At 40.2% G+C, this 27,785-nt stretch overlaps 2 protein-coding genes across 8 annotated transcripts in view; both read right to left on the reverse strand.

The window, feature by feature from the left end:
* The window catches only part of LOC113029155 (phosphatidate phosphatase LPIN2), an 18,571-nt gene extending 12,617 nt beyond the window's left edge, over positions 1 to 5,954 (reverse strand). For 2 of the 3 annotated variants that reach the window (XM_026179830.1, XM_026179829.1), the window contains exon 1: positions 5,864 to 5,919. The gene's annotated coding sequence lies outside the window, so the exon portion shown is untranslated. Of the gene's footprint in view, positions 1 to 5,863 lie in introns of all 3 variants that reach the window. The other variant, XM_026179831.1, reaches the window with a different exon arrangement.
* Positions 5,955 to 15,462: 9,508 nt separating this feature from the next.
* myom1b (myomesin 1b) overlaps positions 15,463 to 27,785 on the reverse strand; it is a 29,645-nt gene continuing 17,322 nt past the window's right edge. For 4 of the 5 annotated variants that reach the window (XM_026179836.1, XM_026179833.1, XM_026179838.1 and 1 more), the window contains 21 exons: positions 24,340 to 24,536; positions 24,124 to 24,250; positions 23,421 to 23,605; positions 23,211 to 23,325; positions 22,974 to 23,130; positions 22,783 to 22,889; positions 22,640 to 22,684; positions 22,408 to 22,544; positions 22,174 to 22,318; positions 20,778 to 20,837; positions 20,437 to 20,504; positions 20,229 to 20,342; positions 19,717 to 19,776; positions 19,381 to 19,468; positions 19,253 to 19,291; positions 19,068 to 19,173; positions 18,715 to 18,878; positions 18,443 to 18,479; positions 18,274 to 18,296; positions 15,874 to 15,929; positions 15,463 to 15,763 (listed from right to left, as the gene is read on the reverse strand). In XM_026179836.1, the coding sequence (XP_026035621.1) occupies positions 15,503 to 15,763; positions 15,874 to 15,929; positions 18,274 to 18,296; positions 18,443 to 18,479; positions 18,715 to 18,878; positions 19,068 to 19,173; positions 19,253 to 19,291; positions 19,381 to 19,468; positions 19,717 to 19,776; positions 20,229 to 20,342; positions 20,437 to 20,504; positions 20,778 to 20,837; positions 22,174 to 22,318; positions 22,408 to 22,544; positions 22,640 to 22,684; positions 22,783 to 22,889; positions 22,974 to 23,130; positions 23,211 to 23,325; positions 23,421 to 23,605; positions 24,124 to 24,250; positions 24,340 to 24,536 (2,291 nt within the window). In that variant the 3' untranslated portion in view covers positions 15,463 to 15,502. The remainder of the gene's footprint in view (positions 15,764 to 15,873; positions 15,930 to 18,273; positions 18,297 to 18,442; positions 18,480 to 18,714; positions 18,879 to 19,067; positions 19,174 to 19,252; positions 19,292 to 19,380; positions 19,469 to 19,716; positions 19,777 to 20,228; positions 20,343 to 20,436; positions 20,505 to 20,777; positions 20,838 to 22,173; positions 22,319 to 22,407; positions 22,545 to 22,639; positions 22,685 to 22,782; positions 22,890 to 22,973; positions 23,131 to 23,210; positions 23,326 to 23,420; positions 23,606 to 24,123; positions 24,251 to 24,339; positions 24,537 to 27,785) is intronic. The other variant, XM_026179837.1, reaches the window with a different exon arrangement.

The raw sequence follows: 27,785 nt of genomic DNA on the forward strand, positions 1-27,785 counted from the left end.
ACTTCAGAAAAACCCACCAAATGCATTTTAAGGATATTTCTAACTTAAATAATATGCAGTGATTTCAACACTAATTTTATTTTATTGCATTTACTGTAAAATAGGGTTAATGCCTTTGATTTAAACATTTTAAACGGTGTGTAAGTTTTAAATCTAGATTGAGTAAACAATGAATAAAAGAAACTTCTTACACAACAACACACAACACTACGACAATGTAAAAATACAATGTCATTGACTCAGATCACTGACAAAATCAGTTGTGGTTACATTTATCAGAACTGTCTCATGCGTCCCTCGTACACAAGCTATCACATTACACTTCCAGGTTACATTACGTCATTACTCCGGCTAATGCAGTTTTGGGGTTTCCTGCTTTTCTCATGTACGTTCGTAACACCACAGCAAACAAAGGCCATGTTTTCAGAGCTCAAATTTGTATTTACTGAACCTTATTTCATCCCTTCAGGACGTAAGTCGAAGTCGTACAATTGTCATTATATGTTCTCATGTTGCTCAGCACCTACAATTGCTGCGGTTTAATGTGAGTTCAGATGCTTTAATGTATGGGTTTGCAACAGGAAACATGACATGCAGATAAGGAGTTCTCATATTTGTGTGGCCTAAATGGTAAAAAAAAAAAAATTAAAAAAAAAATGTGTTATTGTGTTGTGTTTGGGACAACAATTAAGAGACTAGATGCGAGCTGCTTACCAGCTGCTTGGACTTTGAAACCATTCAGCCTCTAAGACCGGCAGCCAGTGTTCCAATTAAACTCTAATGCGATTAGACATTAGACCAAAAACATACTCAGCGAACTACAATCTGCTGATAATAGCTGAAAATGATGAATACGCAAAATGTGGTCCTTTGGAGATCCAGTCATATCTACAGCTATTAATTCTGCACATCAGGACCTTTTCATCAGTATCATGAACCTAACCTAAAGATAGCGTAAAGATGTTTAGTGATTGCAGCAGAAAGTAAAATGAAGTTAGGATTAAAGGACTGGAGCAGGTTTACAAGAGTAGATATATTCACATTAGATAAGATACCTACTGGGAAGCTGATCACACAGTGAACTGGCTGGAAAAAGCAAGGAAGGAAAACTTAATCCCTTTTCTTAATCAACAAATTTTTCTATAGAATCTAATTTCACCTTCTAATATTCCTCGTTATCAATGAAAATTCAATACATTTCTGTTGTCTTACACAAATTTTCCTCACTCTCCCTTTCCACTGACTCAACAGTCAAGTGAAATAATGATATACAGACTGACCAATAAATAAACACAGTATCATTCACAGATCCATCAGTTTCTCTCCTGCATTTCTTAAATAAATGACCACAAAAACACAAACACCAACCTTTACTCTTATTATAAAATGAGTAAAGGTGAAAAAGTCCACCTTTGCTCATACTATTCAGTAAGACAGAAGTCAAAGCAGCACTCCAACTCACTAGAGTCCAGAGGGACTTCAGGTGCAGACGCTGGTCCCGCTGCTCTACAGGTGTCCTTCCTGAGGACTCCATGTGCTCCCTCCTCCTTTACCCCCCTTGTCCTCCTCAAGCAGCCTGCTCCTGGTTTGTGCCATGCAGCACAGCTCCTCTGACCTTTCTACATGCACTGAGGGAAAAATTACCCCAGGCCTTAGCTAAAACGCTTACATAATCCAGCACCAGGCCCCCAGTCACGGACAACCTGTGCTTGAAATGTGTCTACAAGCAGTGCAAAACACCCTCAGGGAACACTTTGATCCAATGGATTTTGGTTTGAATAATAATTTACTCTACAAAATGTGAAAAAACTATGCAGAACAACAGGTGCCAGAGCACATCACCATCCAAATATTTCATATTTAAGAATGCAAATGTAGGTCATGGACTAAACTAAATCTGATCTGTTGGCACAAGACATAGATAGCCGTTACTCATTCTATGGAAACCATGAATGTATATAGAATACCAGCAATGTATCTCAAACTTGGGTGTTCAGTGCTGAGAAGACCACAAAGGTTACTGAATGTTGCGTGGTGTTTAATGATACGATAACAGCATTACACTGTGTGCACAGAGTTCCTGTAATATCCTGTGACTTCCTGTCCTACTGTCAACCAAAGCAAGCTGTACCCTGAAAACTGCAACGCTCGTGTTGTGTTCAAAACAGAAGTGTCTAGATGAGAACACAAAAACAACAATCAGAGCTCCCTGTTGAGTGCTGTTGACCACCGTCTGCTTTATCTGCAATGCACATGACCAAATTTAGAATGAGTTCAACTCCCACAGCACTTCCGTCACACACATCATAAGCTCTATAAACAGACATGTGCATGTGAATTTGCAGAATGTAGATATGGGGCAAGACATTTGATTATTCTGGTATGTATTAAAAGTACAAAAGCCTAGTGACATTTAAACAGGCTCTGGTTGCATGTAGGTAAACTGTCAATTTACTTTACTGGCCACCATACTCTAGCTCTTTATTAGTTTTTCTCTAAGCTTTCTCCCTGCAGACAGAAAGTTAAGTCTTGGCCCAGATATCCCCAGGCTGCACTGAAAGTCTGAAAATACTGGCTGATATCCCCAGAGAATTTGGCCGCAGACTAGCTCATAGGTTCCCACATTAAAGATAGAATGGTATGATGTTCTGTACAGCTGGGGGGCCAAAGTGTGCAGACTTGAAATTAACTGAATTCATCCAGAACATAACAAGAATATACAAATCAAAAACAATATGGAGCCTTATTTTCCACTAGGAGGTGATTAAAAAACTACCCAAACTCATGATTTGCTTCATACCTACCAACAGCATAAAAGATGGACATCCTCTATTGTTCTACAAAGTGCCTTTATGAATACACATATGTTCTAAAACTAGATGTGGCAAGCAAGAGGTGAACGAGGATGTGAAACTGTACACTCATTTCAGCTTGTAACTGATAAGTTGTTGCCCAACAACTTGTCAGATACAACCAAAAAAAACAAAACTAAAACATAATTTTCAATATGGACTTAACATTTTATTCACTATGATGTGAAACTAGAGATTGAGTCCATAAAGTCATCAGGAGAGTGTTTACAGACATGAAAGAGCGAGAGGGCAGAGGGCATGTGCTGCGCTGACCGCTAGCTAGAGCGAAGGACAGTTTGTGTTGCGCTGGCCGCTGCGCTCCGCTTGTAGAGCAGCCGCAAAAAATGACATACGTGTACTAGATACACCTGGTCCTTGTCATTTCAAAACATGTCTCTCTTTGACTTTGTATCCTCTACAAGAGTTTGTGTTGTATTAAATCAATCAATCTATCTATCTATCTATCTATCTATCTATCTATCTATCCACGTAAATGTGTGTCAAAAAGTTCACCAAACTCAGATACGCACATGCTTTCTTCATAGTCTTCTAGACTTGTTTTTAATTGGTCAGGCAAAGGTACAGTCGAACTAGGTCAAACTTTGACCACACATCCCTGAGTACGCCACGCTGGCACTGCGCAGCAAGAAACCATTATTGTGCAGCGCAAGCAATAGAAATGAATGGATTTCAGAGAGCAGCACTGCACGTGCCAAATCATATGTAAATGAACACACAGGCCTAGACTGGTCTGCAATCATCTTGCAACCACTGGTCATGATGGAAAAATTGTATTCACTAACCATGGTTCCCAGAGGTTGATGGCAGCCACTTGGAAAATGCTAACATTCCAGTCACCCAAGCCCTGGTTAGTTAGACTGGTTAGTGACTCCCTTGCAACCACCTGTCGATAGGGAAAAACCTGTATTTCCCAACAAGTTGGCCAAAAAGCTCCTTGTGATTGGTTTGGTCGCTAGCGTACTGCTGCGGTCATAGTTTAATGTAAGTGACGAACTTGTCTACTAGGGGAACTTTCTCCATTTCTCATCTGTGTCGTACTTTTTCCAAATTTTGCTACCACTGGGCTAGTTGTTTGAGAGTATTTGCAGACAAAGAAACAAACATAACCATAACAATTTGCTAGCAACCAAAGCAACAGCCAGACGCCTCCAGTAACCACTGCCAACCAGTTGAGGAATACGCATTTCCTTAGCAACCAGTGATCGTATCTCATCCAATATGGCAGACAGCTCTTGAGCAGACAGCACGTGTGCGCATGTCACGTAAGAAAACCTCAACTTAGCAGGAAGTCTTTGCACAAACAGAGTAGCATCATTCTGATATTTTTATTAACACAATTTCAGTCACAGTTTCACAATCTTTACACCTCTGCTATTCTGCCAGTGGGAGACATTTAAAAACAACAGAAAGACTATTCAGGACAACTAATCACGTATACACATTTAATTTAAAAAAAAAAAAAAAGGTCTTAACATGCGAAAATGCTAAGAATAATGTCAAGTACAAAAATCTACACCTCCAGGTGGGCTGGAACTAAATTATTTTCATATTTATTCATCTCTTTATCATTTTTTAAATATACCTTTAATTTAATTTAATATACCATTAATCAAGTGCAGAGGTTTACAAATTAACCAACCAAGCAAAAGGTCTCTGGTTCCATTCTGGGATGAGACATAAATCGCTTCTGTCAGGATGTGTAACAAACAAATCCCCCAAATCAAACATATGGAAACTACCCAGTGTGGAATCCCTTGTGAATAAGGGATTACCCATTTTGATTAATAAAATGTCCACGTTGCCACACATGTTTGTCCACCAAAAGAGTCAAAAACACACAGCTAACACTATAAAATACTTAGGATTGGTAACATAAATGCTAAATGATGAGTCACTTATCAGAAATGTCAATTAAAATATAATATAATGATTAACTTTTTCAGCAAAAATCCAAAAATAATTAAATAAAAACTAACTGGTAACGATGGTAAACAGCTCATCAGCAAATTAGTCAGCAGACCAACAGGCTTTTGCCTCAAATGTCAGCATTTGTGTGGGCGTCTTCCTCATTCAAAGGAATCAATTTGTATTAATATGATGTAACTTATGGCACAATACAAATATAACACAATAATATAATAAAAAGCTTTACTTTTTTGGTTGATTACAAAAATGGCTGGATACACATCCAGGACTCATCCTGGCCCGTCTCTCTGTATGGGGTGACAGGACTTAAAGAGGTGTTAATCCTGTTTACAAGATTAGGACAAATCTAGCTTTCCCTGTCTTGGCACGTTCCTACTGCTCACTACATCCAACTGTCCAACGTAATTGTGAGTCAGCCAGGTGTTGTTTTGACCAAGGTCGTGTTAAAGATCTGTTTTCATTAAAACCTTTCACCTATTCATAAAAGAAACATAGCAACACTGTATGGGTGTTTTTCACTTGACTTTCTGAAGCTGAAAATTCAAATAGGGCTTTATTTCAATTAAATAATGATTTTAACTGTTTGTTTGTTTTTAATTTAGTAATTTCCCACGTTTAAGTAGCTGTAAATAATTATGTTTGACATTTAGTCACTCCAAGCAGTAGGCTCCGTGCACCTGTAGATTACATTCAAATTCTGGACTCCAAATACCCAGCTTTAGTTTAGTATTTCTGTAGTGAAACCTATGAGGCGTTTAAGGACACAGCTGACGGTTAACCTGACAAAACCGGCGCTTATTATAATTTAACAAAACGCGTTAGCGTCACAAACCTTCATTATCCTGCACAGGCTGACTTCTACTCGATATATCAACTGTCCACAAGCGACACTCAGAATCAAACAGGACTCATTAGTTACATACAAGCAAGCTAAATGTCTCCTTCAACCACTCCGCAGCAGCGGGGCAATATTTAAACTCGGGAAGTCAGGTTGTGCCTCTTTAAATTCTCCCCCAGCTCTTAAATGAGCGCAGTGAGGACAGCGAGCGGTTAAATCATCCTACCTGCTGGAGTACCGGCTCACCGCAGGGAGACACACCGTCACTCAGCCTCTCCGCCGGCAGTTTGCCGAGTCTCTCCGCCTCTACAGCCGCTAAGTGGAGAAGGAGCACACCACGTGACCATGAGGCCGCACGTGATTTCAGCGCAGGTGGTCAGGTGATTAGGTTAGCGAAGTCCGTTTAGAGGAAGAAGGTTTAGAGGTAAAATGGAGAGTTTGCGTAAAATGTGGTGTGCACAGCCTCAACTTTTTTTTTAGAGAAATATCAAAAGGATTCAAAATGAAGTCACATACTTTTTAATTAAGGTTTGGTATCAGAATAGGCCTATGCTGCCCAACCTAAAAAGAAATGCAACCATATTTTGTCAAAATAGCCAGAATATGACTTTTAGGTCAGGGGTGTGTCCAGAGAGTGGCATGTGGTGGCACAGGTCACCCCTGAAATGTGACTGGCAATCTCCAATGCCCTACAATATTGGGCGAAGTCATGGATAGGACCAGCAGTTATGTAGCTAGTATTTTACAAAGGTACAGGTTTAATGCACTTGTACTTTATTTATGAGTTTCTATGTTTGCATTATTGTAATAACTGTATTATTATAAATCTATCCATTAAAGTGATCAACAGCTGCAACATTAAAGTGACATACACGTCAATAAATTAAGAATGATAATCCAATGTAATGTTTATGAGTGAAAAGTGCCATTCTATATAATGAGCATGTTTACTTTAGGACATTTGTATATGAACCTTTAATTAAGTAAAAAAGTCCAAACTTCCAACTCTGCAAAACAATTAACCCACACCGAATTCTGTTTAAACTGTTTGGTTATACTTCTTTTTATGCAATAAATCTGCAATAAGACACTGGGTTACAAATAAACCTGAAAATTGTGCTCAGCAATTTCTACATGAATGTTCCCACCTTGTTCTCAGTTCCCACCTTTTTTACCCCATTAAAAAATCCTGGAAACACCATATTTTAGATTTCTTGTTATAGAAAATGTGCAGACTATAGTTTTGGCTGGGGACACAGGGAGCCTCTCTGCTTTTAAAATCAGGCTTAAATCTTTCTTTTTTGGTGAAGTTAATGGACCGTTTTATTTTGATCCATCCCTTAGCTGCTATAGGATTAGACAGTAATACAATAACTCAAGAGCACAGCATTGAAGTATAATGTCCTCAGTTTGCTGTGTACCCCCAGAGAGGTAACATAAATTAACTTAAATTTTATGTTAAGCAGCTTAATTAAGAATATTCAAGTTTTAATCTGTCTTCTGAACGTAAGCTTCTGAAGGTATTTTAAAGAAAAAAACATATTTTAATGAGAAAGCTATGGATAAAGATGCATAAAAATCAAATCTCCACTTTATGAGGTTTCTACGGTATTTCTGGAGACACTGCACTCAATAGAACAACAGTCAATCCATATGAAACTGTTTCAAAATGTACAAGGCATGATCAGTGTAGATGATCTGCACAGTCATACGGGTTATATTTTAATTTCAAAAGGTTAATACTTCTTCTTCAGTGGATACTTCAAAGATCAAATGTTAGGAAAATCAATTTTCCATAATTTATGTTCTGGGGTCAGAGGTCACAACAGAGCAAAGATTTGCTCCAGGACACATCAGCAGGATACATATTAAGCAACACAAGTTGGACTGAATGTGAAGACTCATTTCAATGGCCCTGTGCCATCAGACTGTTCTATAAATGAATTTTAAGGAGGAACAAATTTAGTCTAGCATCCACTGGCTCGAGAAAAGGAAGTGGCAAGTTTCACTTCCCCATAAAACACCAGGCAGTTTGCTTCACTTTTTACACAAGGATTTCCAGAACTGATGTGTCTGTTATGTAAAAGAGCTGCTTTACATTTCCTGAAGGAAATTTGAATAAATAAGCCAAGTTAATTTCAGCCTCAGTAAAAGTCCAGTTTTTAGAAGATACATTTATAGTAGTGTCGTTCTGTTTGTGTTGTCATCATCAATCCCAGTCCCCCAAACCCCTGACAGGCCATCACCCTCCTCCCCCTCCCTTTCTCCCTCCTCCCCACACCTGAAATTCACTGAGGAGATGATGGAGTGGGTCAATGCTGGGCTCAGATCTACCCCCTGGCCCAATCCCTTTTTGTCTTCCATAAACCCCCCACCAGAGCGGCCAAAGGTTCGCCATCGAGCCCCACCCTCAACAGAGCAATCGAAGTCACATTGCCCAGCCTCGCCCCCCTTAGTTCCTCCTTACCACCTTCATGCCCTGTCTCCGCAGTCTGATGTGTGATGTGTGAAGGGTCCGGGCTGCGAGGATTATGGCAGTGGTGACTTTTCCCAGGAGCAGCTGGGACCCTGTTTATTAGAAGGTTTTAAAATTTCTGTACTTTTAGGTGACAGGAGACATATGGCCTGGTCAAAACACAGAGAGCTGCACTCTAAAAGATCTTTAGACATAGTAAACATACCTTGTGTGCCACAGACTGCTCCCAAACACGAGGGACCTCTAAAACACTTAAGTTGGCTTTATTAAACATTAGATCTCTAGCTGGGAAAACATTTTTAATTAATGATTTAATCACTGAGCACAGCCTTGATTTTATGTTTTTAACTGAAACGTGGTTGGACCAAAGTAACAGTGGAGCTGTTCTCATCGAGACGACCCCTACTAACTACAGTTTTATCAGTGAGGCCAGGGTGAGCAGGAGAGGAGGGGGGGGTCGCTGTCTTTAATGAATCATTTCAATGTAAGCAGCTATCTCCTGGAAGTTTTCAGTCTTTTGAATATGTGGCTTTACAGCTGAAGGCCCCATCCAAAGTTGTGTTTCTTAATGTTTACAGGCCTCCCAAATACTGCACAGACTTTTTTAATGACCTCAGTGAACTGCTGTCTGTGATCTGTGTTGATTTTGACTGTGTAATTATTGCTGGGGATTTTAACATCCATGTGGACAACCCTCAGGACAAAGGGAGTAAAGACCTGAGTAACACTCTGGGCAACTTTGGGCTGACTCAGCATGTAACAGAGGCCACACATAATAGAGGACACACTCTTGACCTACTGATCTCCAAGGGCCTGAGCATTTCAGAGGTTACTGTGTCTGATGTGGGCCTGTCTGATCATTACTGTGTTTTCTTTGAAAGTAAAATCTCAGCCCACATAAATATATCAACAACAGTGATCACAAAACGGTGTATAACTGAACACAGTAGTGCAATTTTTAACCAGGTCTTCCCATTAACACCTGACCTGTCCAGAGGGTCAGTCAATGAGCTTGTCAATAGCTTCAATGCTAACATGTTAAATGTAATGGACACTATTGCTCCCATTAAGGTGAAGGTTATCTCTGGAAGGAAAAAGTCTCCATGGAGAAACTCCACACTAGTGAAAAATGAAAAAAGAGAGTGTAGGAAAGCTGAGCACAGATGGAGAAAAACAAACCTCCAGGTTCATAATGACATCTATAAAGAGAAACTTCACAATTATAATTTACAACTGAGGAGTGCAAGGAGGTCCTACTTCTCTGACATCATCACTAAAAACAGTCATAATGCTCGGGTCTTATTTTCTACAGTTGAATTCAATTCAATTCAATTTTATTTATATAGCGCCAAATCACAACATAAGTCGCCTCAAGGCGATACAGAGGAAAACCCAACAATCATATGACCCCCCTATGAGCAAGCACTTTGGCAACAGTGGGAAGGAAAAACTCCCTTTTAACAGGAAGAAACCTCCGGCAGAACCAGGCTCAGGGAGGGGCGACCATCTGCTGCGACCGGTTGGGGTGAGAGAAGGAAGACAGGATAAAAGACATGCTGTGGAAGAGAGACAGAGGTTAATAACAGATATGATTCAATGCAGAGAGGTCTGTTAATACATAGTGAGTGAGAAAGGTGACTGGAAAGGAAAAACTCAATGCATCATGGGAATCCCCCAGCAGCCTATGTCTATTGCAGCATAACTAAGGGAGGATTCAGGGTCACCTGGTCCAGCCCTAACTATATGCTTTAGCAAAAAGGAAAGCTTTAAGCCTAATCTTAAAAGTAGAGATAGTGTCTGTCTCCTGAATCCAAACTGGAAGCTGGTTCCACAGAAGAGGGGCCTGAAAACTGAAAACTGAAGGCTCTCCCTCCCATTCTACTTTTAAATACTCTAGGAACAACAAGTAGGCCTGCAGAGCGAGAGCGAAGTGCTCTAATAGGGTGATATGGTACTACAAGGTCATTAAGATAAGATGGGGCCTGATTATTTAGGACCTTGTATGTGAGGAGCAGGATTTTGAATTCAATTCTGGATTTAACAGGAAGCCAATGAAGGGAAGCCAAAACAGGCTAACAAACCCTCCTGTGCCAGTGGCAGCTGAACTTCATTCAACCATGGCCTGCAATGACTTCGCCAAATTCTTCACAGAAAAAATCCAAAAAATTAGACAAGCAATTGGTACATCAACAGCAGATCCGGGATATGTACTGTGTCCACCAAAAAACTGTTTAAACACCATGAAACAGTTTCACCCGATTAACAGCAAAGACCTGGAGGACATCTTAGGTCAACTGAACTCCTCCTCCTGCTGTTTAGATGTCCTGCCAACAAGTTTTTTCAAAAAGGTCTCAAAGACTTTAGAGTCAGACCTGTTACAGATCGTCAACTTTTCTTTATTATCAGGTGTGTTTCCAGAATCACTAAAAACTGCTGTAATAAAACCTATACTGAAAAAGGACAATCTTGACAAGACACAAATGAACAACTACAGGCCGATCTCAAATCTCCCATTTTTAAGTAAGATCATTGAAAAAGCAGTTTCTCAACAGCTTAGTTACTTCTTAAAACAGAATAACTGCTACGATGCCTTCCAGTCAGGTTTTAGACAGAACCACAGCACTGAAACCGCTCTGACCAAAGTGTTTAATGACATATGTCTGAATACAGACAGTGGAAAAATGTCAGTCTTAGTTTTACTGGATCTCAGTGCAGCATTTGATACAGTTGACCACAACATATTACTCAAACGACTGGAGAACTGGGCAGGTCTTTCAGGAACTGTACTAAACTGGTTCAAAACATACTTAGAAAACAGGAAATACTTTGTATCAATAGGTAACTTCACATCTGAGCAGACAAGCATCACATGTGGAGTTCCCCAAGGTTCCATCTTGGGACCCCTTCTGTTTAACATCTACATGCTCCCACTGGCACAGATTATAAAGAACAACAAAATAAACTATCATAGCTATGCAGATGACACACAAATATATATCACAATGTCACCAGGAGACCAAGGCCCTGTACAGGCTCTTGGTAAATGCATTGAGGAAATTAACGACTGGTTATGAAGTAATAGTCTTTGGTGCCAAAGAAAAACGATTACAGGTCACCAGAGACAGTCTATACACCTAAAAACCACAAACCAGGCGAGAAATTTGGGTGTAGTGATGGATGCAGACCTAAACTTAGAAAAACACATTAAGACAATAACAAAGTCAGCTTACTATCAACTTAAGAATATATCAAGGATAAAAGATCTGATGTCTCAACAGGACCTGGAAAAACTAGTCCACGCATTCATCTTTAGTAGGCTTGATTACTATAACAGCATCTTTACAGGTCTACCTAAAAAAATCTGTCAGACAGCTGCAGCTCATTCAGAACTCTGCTGCTCGAGTCCTCACTAAGACCAAAAAAGTGGACCACATCAGTCCAGCTCTGAGGTCCTTACACTGGCTGCCTGTCCGTCAGAGGATAGACTTTAAAGTTCCGATGCTGGCCTATAAAGCTCTGAATGGTTTAGGACCAAAATACATCAGTGACCTCCTGACCCAGTATGAACCTTCCAGATCCCTCAGGTCATCTGGATCCGGTTTTTTTATCAGTTCCCAGAGTCAGAACCAGACACGGAGAAGCTGCATTCAGCTTTCATGCTCCATACATCTCTAACAAACTCCCAGAAAGCCTCAGATCAGCTGAAACACTCAGTTTATTTAAATCCAGGTTGAAGACTCACCTATTCTCAGCTGCATTTGAATAAAGCACCAAATCCACACTTTTAAGCTTAAATTTCAAAACTTACATTTAACTACTGATTTTATCTACTGTTGTGATTTTATGTGTTTTGATTTTATATACTGTTTTGTTTGTTTGTTTGTTATTTAGTTAGTTAGTTTGTTTGCTTGCTTTAATCAATTTTAAATCATGCTTTTTATTTGTTTTTGTTTCTAATGTCTCTGTAAAGCACTTTGAATCACCTTGTTGTTGAATTGTGCTATACAAATAAATTTGCCTTGCCTTAATCGACCTCTGCAAATTTTACTCTTGTTCATCTGGATCATTTCTGCTCTGTTTCACAACAAGAATTTCTCATGTTTGCTTTATTCGTCCGTGCAAACTAGAGAGGCGCCTCTTTAAGCTGGAAAGCCTGCATCACTCTGTATATTCTTAAGAGTACAATATGGAGTACAAAGAAGTATAACAGCTCCTTTATTTAGGCAGATACAGCAAAAAGATACACACAGCATATTGAAAAACAGTATGTGGTTATTAAAATACTACCATCCCATTTCATTTAGTGTAAAGTGGAATATTGTTATTATTAATATGTTATGATAAGCCCACAGCAAAGTATATAATGGGTGTATATTCATTCAGTGATTTCAGGTTGTCTCAGCCACTGCTTCAGGCTTCTCTGCACTGTCTGCAGGTTGCTCAGAAGCTTCTGATTGGTCAACAGGCAGTGTTTGGTTGATCAAATCTACTTTTGCCTCTTTAGTTTGATCTGAATCTAAAGCAGGAACTTCTGCAGGGTCCCCCGCATTTTGTGCCTCGCTTTTTTTGCCCTGCTCTCTGTCTTCCACATTTTTCACAGTCGATGCCTTTGAAACAGATTCTGTAAGGAAATATTTATTAGTAAGCATTTCAGCCCGTCATGGGAAAATTGCACCATTCTGTAATTTTGCCAGTGTTTAAACAACAAACGAAAACTCCTCACCCTTTCGCTTCTGCATTTTAGTTCCAGTAAGTGTGGTTTTCATCTTTTCCTTTGGTGTGTTTGAGCCAAACACTACATTTCCCTCTTCATCAGTCCAATATGAAGTCACCCCCAAGTCAGGTGTCCCCTCTGTGACCTCCACCTGAGTTCATCCACAGTGAAGGGAGACATTGCAGTGTGGTAAAGCTCTACAATCATGAACTAATCACCATACAGTCATTCAGAAAGTGAAATCAACTACTTACCCATGAAGCTCAGTGAGATCACACCTACCGCTGAAGGCTAAAACAGTATCATCTCATAGAGAAAATGATAAAACCTGTCATAATTAAGCTATTTAGGCTACTAAAGTTTTTGCAAAATGTTAAATTTCAGCTTCACCTCAGTTTAATTTACATTAACACAAAAGTTTTTGTATTATTGCAACTTTCTAAAAAAAGAAAGAAGAGATCGCAATGAGAGATTCGCTGATGTATTGCAAAGAATTGTGTCTTTAATTTGATGCAAAAATATTATTTAATCTTTTCTCTTTAAAATGCTCTCAAGCTGAAACGTTCAATGAGTCCAACTCTGGTGCAAGTTGAACTGTGATCTCTTAGGATTTCTTAGTTATACAGTTACCCTTTGTTAAGTTTTTTATGGTTATGTGATATGATATGCACTCACTGGACGCTTCATTAGGTACGCTTGTTCAAATGTTCATCATCAAACTAAAGCTGTAGCTCACATGGGTTCACCAAAATTGACAGAACATTGAAAAAATGTTACCTCCATTTCTGCAGTAACATTTGGCTGGTAGGAACTGAAGTGGATTTAAATAACATTAAACCATGCATTAATCCTTGATTGTATAGACAGTTCAGGCTGCTGCTACTGTTTCTGTAATGATGTGGGGGATATTTTTTTTGGCACACTTTGATTTAGCACTAACTAAATTAGGCCCACACAGCCGACCCGAGTATTGTTGCTGACCATTTCCATCCCTTTAGTTGTTCAAATAGGTTTCTCAAACTGTTTTTTTCATCATGACGATGACTTCACTGTAATCAAATGGCCTTCCCGGTCACCACATCTTAATCTAATAAGCGTCATTGGGATCTGGTGGAACGGGAGATTCCTTCATAAATGTGCAGCTGACAAATCTGCAGCAGCTGTGTACCTAAAAAATTGACTGGTAAACATACTTAACCATTTGGCATACAGCTGGTGACTTAATAGTGCCTATGTATATATATATGGTAGAAATAGATTTGATTTAAACTTGTATAACTAATAGTTTTGTCACTTCAGGTAAGTATAAACAAAATGTGAAGCAAGAAGGATCTCATTACCAACTTAATAATGAGCTAACTTAAAAACTAAAAGTTATGTATTTATACATGCAGCAACTGATGCATAAGAAAAATATCTGGCCCCTAGGCTCTGAAATACACCCTTATGTTCTGTTATTACATTTCAGACTGAAGAACATAATAGTAAAAATGGCTTTTATCTAATTAGAAATGTTCTGGATATTTGTGCTCTATGACAAAAAGACAATACTTTTTTCGTGTCCCTCTTTTGTGCTCATTGTAAAGAGAGTGTCACGTTATCCTGAGGATACGGCAAATGATTGTCCTACAACAAATATCAGGATTACAGTGAAGGGGGTGAGTTGTGTCCATGCTGGTGGTGGATCTTCAGGCTGTCCAACTTCTACAGAAATAGTGATCGGGAGTGAAAACGGAACAACTCGACTGAAACAAGAGAGTGAAACGTAAAAGGTGAAGAATTGAAATCAAAGTGACACGACTCAGAAAGGAAAGACAGAAGGTGGAGGAGGTGGGGAAATACATGCTTTTTTTATTAGTCTCATCAAAAAATGGGAAAAGGAAGAGAAACAATAACCTCTATTGTTGGTATTAACAGTGACCTCACAGTTTTCACTGCATCAACATCCAGGATAATTACTAATTATGGGCTGGGGAAAATGGTGTGTTATATAAATAATAGTGAGTAGACAGTGAGCTGACTTGTACTGTTTTCTGCAGAAGATAACATTTAGAGTGAATGTGAATAAAGTGGAACACACATAAGTTTAAAATTTCACTGAAACGCACATTTTTAACTGTTTTGCTACAAATTATATTTACTTCCAAAGCACACCATCGGAATAAACCCCGGCACATCTGTCTTAACTAGTTTATTTCTTGCAGGTTGAGAAAGATAGAATTGAAATTTGTGCCATCTCTGTGAGATTTTTCCCACAATTTAATGACACGGTTTCAGTAAATCTGACAGCTGCACGCAGTCTGAAGTACTTGTCTTGTCAGGTTTGCTGGGAAATCCACATAATTTGTAGCAAATGTAAAAACATTTATGTTTTTAATAGACATTCCACACTAACCGTGACATTTTTTCATAGTGGCAGCCACAAATAAGCTTCAGATTTTCAGTGAGATTTGTAATTATTGGACCAAATGTTCACATACAGTATTAATCATAATCTTAAGTAACTCTTTTCTTTGTACTTTTTTTGGTGTTCAGTTTCATCACCTCGGGAGTGTATTTGACTGATTTCTACACAAACCATCAAACACCACCTCTTTTTTTAAAATCTTTTTTTCTTTTTAACTTTTTCCAGTACGCATCATTTTTACATATTTACGACAAGATTTGGACCGCTTTTACTTTTTCTTGCCGCCCGCCTCTTCAGGGATGAACACACTTACGGTGAAGTCCCCGCTCTCTGTGCCGTACTTGTTCTTCACCAGGATGCTGTACTTGCCCGAGTCTGACGTGTTCACGCCGGTGATGGTGAAACTGGCGAACTTGCCCGACTCGAACTTCAGAATGCAGTGCTCATCAGACGTGATCTCTCTGTCGTTCTTCAGCCAGGTGACCTCTGGCACGGGGTTGCCCGAAATGTTGCAGGTGAGATTGAGAGCCTGAATGGAAAATAAGGCACAACTCAGTTACACTCAGGGCAGTCACTGTAAAGGTTAAGACTCTTAGTTGAAGACGTGCAAACCACATGAATTCAGCTAAAACTGTTTACCTTGCCCTCTTGTATGGTGACCACATCAGGGAGGCCTCCTGCTACTCGAGCACGATCTGAAAAGTAACAATATTAACTAATGAAAAATGATTTTCAAAAACAAAGCATGTTGCACACAGTGCACGCAAACTGTGTTTTTATCTAACATGAAAGACTTTATGTGGCTCAGAACAGTCTTCGGGTTAGTATTCATGTTCAGGGCTGTTGCTTGTTGTTTTTAACACATTCCAATTTTATTGCAATGGACTTAAATTTGCAATAAATATGGTAAACTGGCTTTTTAAATTACAATCTCTGATTTTTTTTTTTAAAGAGTTTTTCTTAATGTTTTTAGAATAAACTATAGTACTAACTGGAGTTAATTTAAACTTCACAGAATAGAGCTCACTTTGACCCACTGAGGTTTATAGTCATGATAAAAAGAAAATAGCTACACCCTCTCACTCTCAGGTTTTATGTATCAGGACATAATAAAAACAGTCTGGTTCTTAGCAGGTCTTAAAATACAACCTCAAATGAACACAGTATATTCTACAGTGAGACTCTCAGGGACCTGGATCTAAGCAATCCAGGGTCCCTGAGCATTTATGGACTTGTACGTTATATGTTTTTGGTGTTGCTGTCCTTCATTCTCCCTGCTTGCAGGTATGTGTGTGTGTGTGTGTGTGTGTCTGGGAGCACCTGTTTACAGGTGCCTTCAGGCCTGGTAGGTGTGGCCTTGCCACACCTGAAGACAATCACACAGCTGATGAAGCCCCGTCGGAGGAGCTACTTAATGGTTAATGGTTAATGGCCTGTATTTGTATAGCGCTTTACTAGTCCCTAAGGACCCCAAAGCGCTTTACACATTCAGTCATCCACCCATTCACACACACATTCACACACTGGTGATGGCAAGCTACATTGTAGCCACAGCCACCCTGGGGCGCACTGTAAGAGTGTGGTGGAGCTCTCGCCGACGCTGGATCATTGCGTGACTTCACGTTAGTCTCTCGTCCAGTCAGTAAGGTTAGTCTGCCGCATTGCGTGTGTCTTACAGCTGCCTGCCCGTTATTTCCCCAGGAGAAGCGTGGAGACTAGAGGGCAGTGAGCACGGGGTGCTCAAACACTGAGAAGCGGAGACAGGAACACTGGCACTGGGAAGAGGACATGTCACGGGAGTCTGGAACGCACTGAGTATTTATTGTTGTGTTTTCCACTGTTTGCATTCAAAGCTCTGCGCCTGGGTCCTCCTTCCTCACATCCCCACAGTTGGCCAGCGGCAACCGTGACAGAGACAGGTTATTCACAAGCAGAAAACATTCAAGATTATTGCCAAATTCATTGTAAGATCAGACCGTGCAATGCTCAGAGATATTCCAGAAAACTCAAGAGCTGCATCTCAGACTCTATAGGCTAAGACTATGGGTTGTTTTGAAGAATTGCCAAGAGGAACATGGCACCACAGCTGAGCAAGTTCGATCTGAACAAATCACAAGACTTCCTTGGATAGACAAGACCGAAGTAGAATTGTTTGGTCATAATGCAAAGAGCCACATTTAGCAATAATCAACACCTCATACCGACTGTCGGCACAGTGGTGGAGGGGTGATGATTTGAGTTTGCTTTCCACCCACAGGAACCGGGCATCTTGCAGTCAGTGAGTCCACCACTAACTCTTTGTATACCGAAGTATTCTAGAGTCAAATGTGAGGTCGTCTGTCTGACAGCTAAAGTTTGGCTGAAATTGAATCTTGCAACACGACAATGATCCCAAGCACAGCAGCAAATCTACAACAGATCAGCTGAATAAGAAAAAATATCAATGTGCTGCAGTGGTCCAGTCCAAGTCCAACCTTAAGAGAGTTGTGCATATACCAGTATATAACCACAGCGATGTGATGCACTGATGAAGTCATAGACAAAAGAATTACTTCAATGGCATTAAGTAATATGTCATGTGTTGTTGTTCATCTAAAGTTGCATTTAACTCATTTTTAGACCTTTTCTATGGATTAGATGAGTTTTTAAAATTGACAGAGGGTGTTTCTTTGTATCATGTCAGCACGTGACTTATCCTTTGTTACTTCTATAACTCAGTTTAAGTAGTTGACACAAATCAAATACACAAATGACTCTAACTAGGAATGTAAAAATTTTTGCTTTCTACAACATGTTATACTTTAAGTCAACGGAAGTGGAGGAAGAAAATAAATTGAGGAACTGAAATCATATTAATAGTCAAGTTACTGAGCCCTGGTTGTACTTTTAGTCACAGTAAAGTTAGCTACATAATTTGAAACTGATTTAAAAGCAATATATTTGCAACCCGTCTTCATGAAGATTCAGCATCTTCATTATCAGATCTGAAAAGGCCAAATATTAAAGAAGTGGAGCTATTGTAAACAGAGTACTACTTACTTCTCTCTGCAATAGCAGCAGCTCTGAGGAGAGAATGACAAATTAGGTCAAAGTTGAGAATGACAAGTGACATTCTTTACATCATTTTTCCTTATATGAGAAAAGCTTTGCTGGGACTGTGGCTACATACAGAAAAGAAATGTTAGTTATAGGCTGGTTAATGACTTACTTGAGTCTCTGGAATTCTGCAAAAGCATCATCAAATGCTGTAAAACAAAAGTTGTAAGAATCAGTTTTACAGGCCAAGACACATCTTTGTGTCGCACAGCATACAATAATTGCAAAACATCACGTTAAAGAAATCTAACTGATAACTGAGGTGATAATTCCTACAAAAGAAAATCAAACTTTTCACATCATGTAAACATGTTGGAAGCTGGCAAGATGAAAAAAGTTTAAGATGTGAAATCAGCCCAGTTATAAAGTCACTTAGACACTCACCTTGACCAGAGAGGTCAACGGTCCTCCTGAGGCCACCTTTTCCATCGTAGAACTCGATGGCATATTTGCCCATGTCTTTCTCTGTGGGCTCTGTGATCTGAAGCCACAGCTGCTCCCCGACCACGCCGCTCTTTATGCGGTCAGAAAAGGCAATTGCTGAATCCCTGTCAGAGAGACGATATGAAAAACGTATATGTTAAAGGCCACTTTGTGACACAAAAGCACAGAAGCGTCTGATAAGATGAACACTTGGTTTAATCCTGACAACTCACAACTGAAAATTGAATATACATCAGGTATAGACTTGATTAAAAGTTGCTTGTTTTGTTCATGTCAATCAACCAAGAACCTACTTGTAGTGCCATGTGACTTGGAGCAAGTCGTTGTAGTAGCTGACAAAGGTGTAGAGTCTAATGCCCTCATCTGTGCTTGTGATCTTCAGTGGAGTGGAGGAATTGGCTGCAAAGACAAACATCCTTATTTAATGTGTGTTGGGTTAAATATGTACATCATCTGTGTACTAAATATTTCTTCTTACCGATAACACTGAAAACTTCATTCATCAAGTCTTTGAAACCTTAAAAAAAAGACACATTTTATCACCCTAAGTGGTTCATTTGCTGCATTTGTTTCTGATTTCATTGTTGTATTGCCATACAAAGTTACCTTGGTCTGTCAGATTCAGGGTGGAGGTGTCCTGTCCTCTGTCATCCTTCAGAATCACCTCATACACACCAGCATCCTTCTTGGAAATCTGACAGCAAAAATGCAACAGCAAATTAGCTCAGGAAGGTTTTGCAAAAGGAAATTAAGCGTATTCGTCTGAAAAAGGCAAGCGCTTCTCTTCAGCTAGGGGCGCTGCAGTGCACACGTATATGACGCAAAAGCAAAAATAAGAGGCGAACAACAGCTACGAAAAAAAAAGAAAAGCATTCTCAGGCAAAAACGGGAAAACCAGAGGTGGCCGTTGGCCCACGGTCACAACAGATAACTGATCCCAACTTTAAGTCTTCTCCAGATCGGGCTGTCGACAATGTCTGCTGTGTCTGCGGGGAGGTCGCGCTGCAATGGGACACATGTGACATCATGTTTATATGCTGAATTACCTGTGAGGAAAGCATGTCATAATTGGACAGACGTTTACAGACAATACGACACGATGGGATGTGAGGGGTTCGTGAGTTATACAGTAGATAAGGGACAGAGATGGGTTAGATGAAAAGAGAAGACAGAGATTGTGACAGAGCAGTTCAAATGTCTGGCTTGTTTCCTGTTTTATTTTGAAAATATTTATTTTCTCTTGACTTTTTTTCACCTGTGCCCAGTCAGCCCTCCATGTATATAGTACATATTCCTGTCTCTGTTGGAAGGTAAGGACAGAAAGATCCACACAGAGGGAAACAGAGCAGCACATTTACAGCCATATATGCAAATGAATTCAAAGGTGGTTATACAGTACAGAAATATACACACATATATACGGATATTCACACTTCACTTTCTCACACTCTCACCTGAGCAATTTCCAGTTTCAGCACTCCCTCTGCAAAGCCGAGGTGCTCGTCCACTTTGATCTGGTGTCTGTCTTTGTGCCACAGTGCAGAGGTCTCCTTCTTCATGTTGCCCACCTGAATTCCAGCACAGCAGGATGATGTTTTCAGAGCTCAGTTACATTAAAAAAGAAAAAAATGTACAAGTAAAATCTCTAAAACACAGGCTCACCTTGCATTTGAGTACAACGCAGCATTCTGGTGTCACTTCCCAACTCAAGTACTCGATAAAGTGAGGGCCTGGAACAAACGTCGCAGGTAAAATGATGACAATCGGGCAAATAATGAAAACTCAATTCTGTGAAAATTTTCATAGAGCTGTTAATCTGATTAATGAATCTTCATCACTTTTAAGCAAAAATTCCAAATTTGCTGGTTTCAGCATCTTCTGTGTGAGTTACTGTCAGCTTTTATATTTTTTGTTCTGTTTTAAATGTTGAAGAAAAAGATTAAGCCTCTGAGAATAACACAGATCCATCAGTCATTAAAATACTCTTGTGCTCAGGCGCTTACCTTGTTTTCGGAAATACTCCTTTCTCTGGAACTCTGATTCCTTCTGCAGCTGCTTGAACACTGAAAAATACACAAATGACAGTTTTCATAAATTGTGGTTTAAAACAACACAGATACCATTAAGTGCAATTAAATGAAATTAGAATTTAGCTGGAGCTATTACAACATGATTTCTAAAATGTTTCAGTGCCCTCTAGTGTTCATATGTTGCAGATGTTGAGTTCTCACCAGACACTTTATGAGCTAAACCTGTTAAACTGCTCTATCAAAATATCAAATAATTGCAGCAACTCAATGCATTTAGGCATGCAGACATGGTTAAGAAAAACTCTTGTTCAAATCAAGCATCAGAATGGAAAAGAATGATTTAAGTGACTTTGAATGTGTGGCTCAGTATTTTCAGAAACTGGTGGGATTTTACCCAAACAACCATCTCTAGGATGTGAGATAATGCCACTTTGATCTTAGAGGTCGGAAGAGAAAAGCCACCCTGCAGCTCAGGAAGTAGAGCAGGTCATCTGCTAATCAGAAGATTGTGTGTTTGATCCCTGGCTCATCTTCTGAACCTTGAGTTGCTCTCCGATGCATTTATTGGAGTGTGAATGTTAATTAGAAAACACTAGAAAAAAGTGCTTGCCTCAATGGACGAATAAGTATGTTATATAAATGTTTTTATATAGCACTTTTAATCCTCAACTATAATAGAAAAGCACTATATAAGTCCTTTTACCAATAACTATTTGTTATGACCAAGGTACGCAAAAGAGCATCTCAGAACACACAACGCGTCCAGTCTTGAAGCAGATGGGCTACAGTAGAAGATGTGCCACTCCTCTCTGCTAAGAACAAGAAACTAAGGCTACAGTTTGCACGGCCTCACCAAATCTGGACAACAGAAGATTGGAAAAACACTGTTGGTTTGTTATGTATCAATTTCTGGTGCAACATTCTGATGGTAGGGTCAGAATTTGGTTTTGTGCTTCCTACTAAAAGCCACTTTAACCATATTTAAGTGATCATGCCAATGAGAAACATGAAGAGGACTAATTGGGATTCAATATCTGGCCTTAGGACACTTATTTAATAATGCTTGCAGACAGACTGGAAGGAGCAGGTATCAAACCATCCACCACCTGAGCCATAATGGCCTCTGGTACAGTCTGCTTTACTGCTGAAAGTAAAATCGTTTTGGTTGTTTCACATGAGAGATATTATTTAATTTAATTTGTAGGGTTGCCACTTTCTATCAAACCTAATCAAAATATACCCAGCGTGGCAGAGTGTTAAATTATTTTATATGGATAACGTTCTGAGCTTTTTATCCTTGACTGTACACATTCATTCACAATTAAAAGTCACGTTTTCTTTTTTCTTTTTTTTTTTTAAATAAACATACCATCCCCTATCAGTACCAAGCTGGACTGGTTGGTAGCTTTTCCATCCTGCAGCTGGAAGGTGTACGTGCCCTCATCCGCCGGGGTCAGAGACTCCATGGTCATCTCAATCACACCGGTGTTCTTGTCAAAGTTCATCTTATATTTCTACCACCCCAAATAAAGCAGCAAATTTTTTACTTTAAAACACAGGTAGAGCACACAAGTAAAATATCTGAACGCAGATTCTCACTGACCTCCCCCTGAGAGACAACATTATCATTGAAAACATAATCGACTTTGCCGTTATTGGACATCTTCTCCGCCTGCAGCCAAAAGCGAACGCGGCCCTTTTCCAGCAGCTCCACAGCTAGATCTGACTTCAGAGGAATAACTGGTGTAAAGAAAGTGATGAAGAAATAGTTAGAAAGTCCGTCCAGTTCATGACAAACCACTAAATAAAGCAGAAATACCATGTGAAGCACTCACTGGGGAATTTGTGGTCATGACTGATCTCCAGCAGCCTCTTTAACTCTGAAAAGAAAACAAGAAGAGATTCAGGATTCAAGATGAGAAAAGCAACACATCATGTAATATGAAAAATCTTCTTTTCTCTCAATTTTCAAACCCACCTTCCTCAGAGAGAGTGTAGCTGGATGAAGCACCGTCAGTGTGAGTGACAAGACATGAGTAAACTCCAATGTCCTCCTCCCCGGGACGATTGAAAACAACTTTAGACCTGCAGAGGAAACACAGCATTCGTGACATGAGAGGTGAGAGGGATGCTCAAATAGTCTTAATGTTAAAAATGTTGCCATCTCACTTGGTTCCCTTGGTCTCTGTGGTCAGGCGGGAGGTGTCTGTGATGTCCTCGTAGTTTTTGGACCACACAAACTTGGAGTCGGGGGTCATGTTGCCACATTCAAAGTTCAGGGAGATGACACCGTCGTCGTCGACATCTACGACTATCTCTTTCGTGCCTAAAAAAACAAGAAGGTAAAAATCTCATCTGCTCAAATTTTGTAGTGTCACCTTCACTTGTTCCATCATTTCATCCCACCTGGTTTGGTCAGAGCGGGAACCGGCTCTGTCACGTCTGAGACTTTTCCTACTCCAGCTTTATTCTGAGCACGCACACGGAACACATACTTCTCTCCCTCCTTAAGATCCTTAATCTGCAAAAAAAAGAAAGAAAGAAATGTTGAAATATATTTGTGATATCCTGCTAAAACTTGGGAATCTCTCAGATAAATGCACTCCTGATTAGCACCTTTGTATATGTCTTTTCTAAGGCTTTGGTGTTGACTCCTCTCCACGCCTCCTCTGGTGCATCTGCTTCCTTGATGTCAACATAGAACCCGTTGACAGGATCGCGGCCCTGGTACACAGGTGGTTTCCATAGCAATACCAGAGAGTCGTTCCGCGCCTCTCTAATCTGCAGATCATGTGGAGGTCCTGCAGCCCAGAAAGATGACTGAGGCTAAATAACAAATCCTGTTTACTCAGTCACTTTCAAGGTTCTGTAAATCCCTAAAGTGATAGTGTTGTCAGAAACCGTGTCTATAACATGTAAATATTCAGTTCACAATTCCAATAGAATAGAATAGAATAGAACTTTATCGTAATTATACATGTACAACAAAATTGTGGGTACAGCAGGAATAAATGGCAAACAGGAGAAATATGTACAATTAAGACATTTTCATGGATGATGAACATTTGTTTTGGTATTTTTTCTTATATTTATAACATAAAGTGACTTTCTTCAACATTAAAAGTTACCAAATTATCTAATAATTCATTTTTTTTGTATCATTTACCATATTTCTCTGATATAGTTGTATTTATGTGCAACATCGGTGACAGAAAAATAAAGCAGTGTGCATTGGGAGGTTTTTTTTTTGTTTGTTTTTGTTCATCAAATGGTTCATTAAAATATTCTCTCAGTTGGTGAAACATGTGGCCCAACCAACCTGGGACAGCAATGGTCCATTCTTCACACAGGAAGGTATTACTGGGCAGCGACGGGATGCCGACACCAGCCATGTTGGCTGCTCGCACCTGAAACTGGTACTTCTTATTCTCCTTCAGATCGGACACCTGGAAACAAAGACACAAAGACACTCTCCCCTTGCACATTCAGCACATATAACTTCAGGCTCGGATGGTGTTTTTTCATATCAACCCACCCTGTAGGCCCTCTCGCTGACAGCCTTAATGTTGGCCTCGTGCCACTTTCCCGGCACGCCATCGATGACCTCACGGTAATCCACAAAGTAACCGGTGATGTCAGCGCCTCCGATGAAAGTTGGCTGTTTCCAGGCCAGCACCATGGAGTCGCGCACGCACTCCAGGATGGTGATGCCATAGGGTGGAGCGGGAGAGGCTGAGACGCAAATCGCAAATTAATACGGCAAAACCTCGGCGTGAAAACTGACGTAATGGGAAACTGAAGCGCCACAAAAGATTTGATACTTTTAATTCCCACGCCTCTTTTTTCCCTGTGAAGAGCTTCAGTGTCCCATTATTGGAAACAGTTTACAGCAGGAACTCACCAGCAGTTACTCTCCTTACAATGTTAAAGATTACTGGATAGTGGGTTCAGAGACAGTTGTAGGTTAATACCTGCTGTAACAACATCTCGTCCAACCCAACACATTTGTAACCTTAATGCTCAGTGACATTGAGATTTTGGGAGTTAATTGTTATGTCTGCACTCTAACTATGAAGTCAGCAGCCGTAAGATTATTAAATTATTTTTCTCTAGTTCCAGATTCAAAAGATAAATACAGATTAGTCTAATTTAGAAACCACTGTTTTATACACTGAGTCAGAAAGTGTGCAGTTACATGTTGCTTGTTACACTGTATTCCTGGTAACAAAGGGCACAGCGATTTCAGAGACCAGGTTAAAGGAATGACTGGGAGCCAAAGGTCTCCACAAAAGCAGGATCAAGTAACACTGTGATAATAAAGCAGCCTGTCGAGTACAAATAGTCACATGAACTTTATACCCTCTCCTGATTAGGAGTGAGAATGTGGTCAAAGCGTCTGGGAGGTGGGTGTCTGATTAAGTCCAGAGTGCACTCCCAAAAAGGTCTCAGGTCACAAGTGTTCTCTTGGTTGGATGACCCACTTTTCGAGTACAGGGTGTGATTAAGGGGCTCCTGCCATGAATTGCTTTGGTGTCTTTGTGTGTTAAAGTGCTCTGGGTAATCAGAGGAGTGGCAGGTCCTGAGGTGATTGACACTACACATATAAGTTAGGGTTTTGGTGGCGGCCAGAAAGCATGAGTTAAACCCAGGTTTGGCGGTGAATTGGATTGACTTACCTTCAAAAAGAGCCAAGTTACTATTTGTACCTACAAAACTGATGTGAAGTCAAGGCAGAATATATTTTTATGGCTCTTAAGTGGGTAAAAACTGTACTTTTCTTTGTGGTTTTATTTGGATTTGACAAAAGGTTTTCCTCGGTGCTCACCTGCTGACTCTCTCTGGGGCTTCGCTTTCTCCCGATTACCATCTACTGAGAACTTACGTGCCTGCGAGGCATCAGGCTCATCAGCTGTCTCCACAGCCTGATCCTGAGCCTCAGCAGTTACTGGGTCACAGTGTGCAGCTGTGATTGTGTCAGTATGTGATTCAGGAATTGGGCCTGACACAGGCTCTGAGTGCATGTCTTTTGCCAGCTCAGGGGCCCGGGACCCATCACCTCTCTTGCCCCACTTGTTTTTAGTCTCCCTGGGGTCAGGGTCTGTGAGGTCTGAGCTAGCAGCCCTGGCCCCTTCCCTGGATTCACTGTCAGCTTGAGCTTTATTGCGCTTTTGCATAGTGTTGGGAGGGAACTGGACAGTGTCATGCGTTCCCGTCCAGCGTGGCCTGTGCTCAGTTAGTTGTCCCACGTTACCCCCCGGCCCCATCTTCGGCAACACACCGTGTAGGATGCCGCCCCCTACGGGTGTTAGCAGAGAAAAGCAGAAGAAGCTTTTTTAAAAACAGGCACAAATCCATCCACAGCTCATTTCTCAATCGCACCACATTAAGAGAACAGAATAAGAAGAAACAAGCACAAAAACATTAAAAAGCAATATTTGCTGAACTGGCAGTCAAATACAGAACAATGTCTTCATCTGACTGGGAGTGGAAATGAAGACAAGATGACCAGCAGGTGACATCCATGTTAGCAGGCTTCAATTGGGATTATGAGAGCACGCAGGCATGTAACACAGAACAGCCGGCCAATAATGTGGGTGCGCGGCTTTGCTCTGGCCCTTAATGAAAAAACTCATGACTTTAGAAACAATGCCAACAGATTCCATCATCTCTTAGATTACAGCTCCAAAAGTGATGTAAGTTGTATATCGAGACCAAATGTAACAGCACACCATGATCTAATTCACGGGTGGTAGTGCTGTGTTTTAATTACTCTGAGTTTTCCTTCAGTTGCAAGTGAACTCAAAGGTTATTTCAGTGTTTTGGTGGCACATTGTAAAATTCCAGTACCAAAAAATGTAAATTAAAAGCAGAATGCATTGATTTACAAATCCCATAAATTTGTATTTTATACACAGTAGATCATAGTCTTCCTTCTCTCACCCCAACTGGTCGTAGCAGATGCCCCTCCCTGAACCTGGTTCTGCCGGAGGTTTCTTCCTGTTAAAAGGGAGTTTTTCCTTCCCACTGTCCCAAAGTACTTGCTCATAGTGGATCATATGATTGCTGGGTTTTTCTCTGTATGCATTATTGCAGGGTCTACCGCCTTGAGGCGACTGTTGTTGTGATTTGGCGCTATAAAAATAAAACTTAATTGAATTGAACTGAACTGAATGTCAAGTGTTTAAACTGAGAAAAAGTGCCTTTTTAAGAAGAAATAAGGTCAATTTGAATTTGATTGTTGCAACACATCTCAAAAAATTGGAACAGGGCCATGCTGTCCCATTCTTGTCTGATAAAGAACACTAGCTGATCAACAGTCCTGGGGCTTCTTTGCTGTATTTTTCATTTCATGATGTGTTGAATATGTTTTGACTTGGTGAAAGGCAGCACCTCGACCCTTCACCTATGAAGCCATGCTGTTGTTCAGTAGAATGCAGTGTGGGGTTTAGCATTGTCTTGCTGAAATACACGAGGGCTTCCCTGAAAAAGAATCTGGATGGGAATATTTGTTGCTCTACAACCTGTATATACCTTTCAGCATCTATAGTGTCTTCCCAGATGGGCAAGATGCCAATTCCATAGGCACTAATGGACCTCCATACCTTCACAGATGCAGGCTTTTGAACTGAGCACTGATAACAAGCTCGCTCTGCTTAGTGACCTGTATAACAGACAGTGATTTCAGTGAGGCCAACCCGCGACAGAATTATGTCTGTTTTTAATGCAGTGCCACTTGAGGGCCTGAAGCTCTTTTGACTTCAAGTTGTACACCGATTTATCTTACAGATCTGACTGACTGACCCATCTCTATTTTTGAGAACCTCTAACTCTTTAAGATGATCTTTTTATACAGTCATACTACTTACCTGTTACCATCAAACTCAAAATGAACTAATATTTTTCATGAAATTAAATGTCTCACATTAAACACTCATTTTTTTATGTTCTATTGTGAATAAAATATGGTTTTATCAGATTTTA

Source organism: Astatotilapia calliptera, chromosome 9 (genome assembly GCF_900246225.1).
Source record: "Astatotilapia calliptera chromosome 9, fAstCal1.2, whole genome shotgun sequence".
In the NCBI taxonomy this organism is placed as follows: Eukaryota; Metazoa; Chordata; class Actinopteri; order Cichliformes; family Cichlidae; genus Astatotilapia; species Astatotilapia calliptera.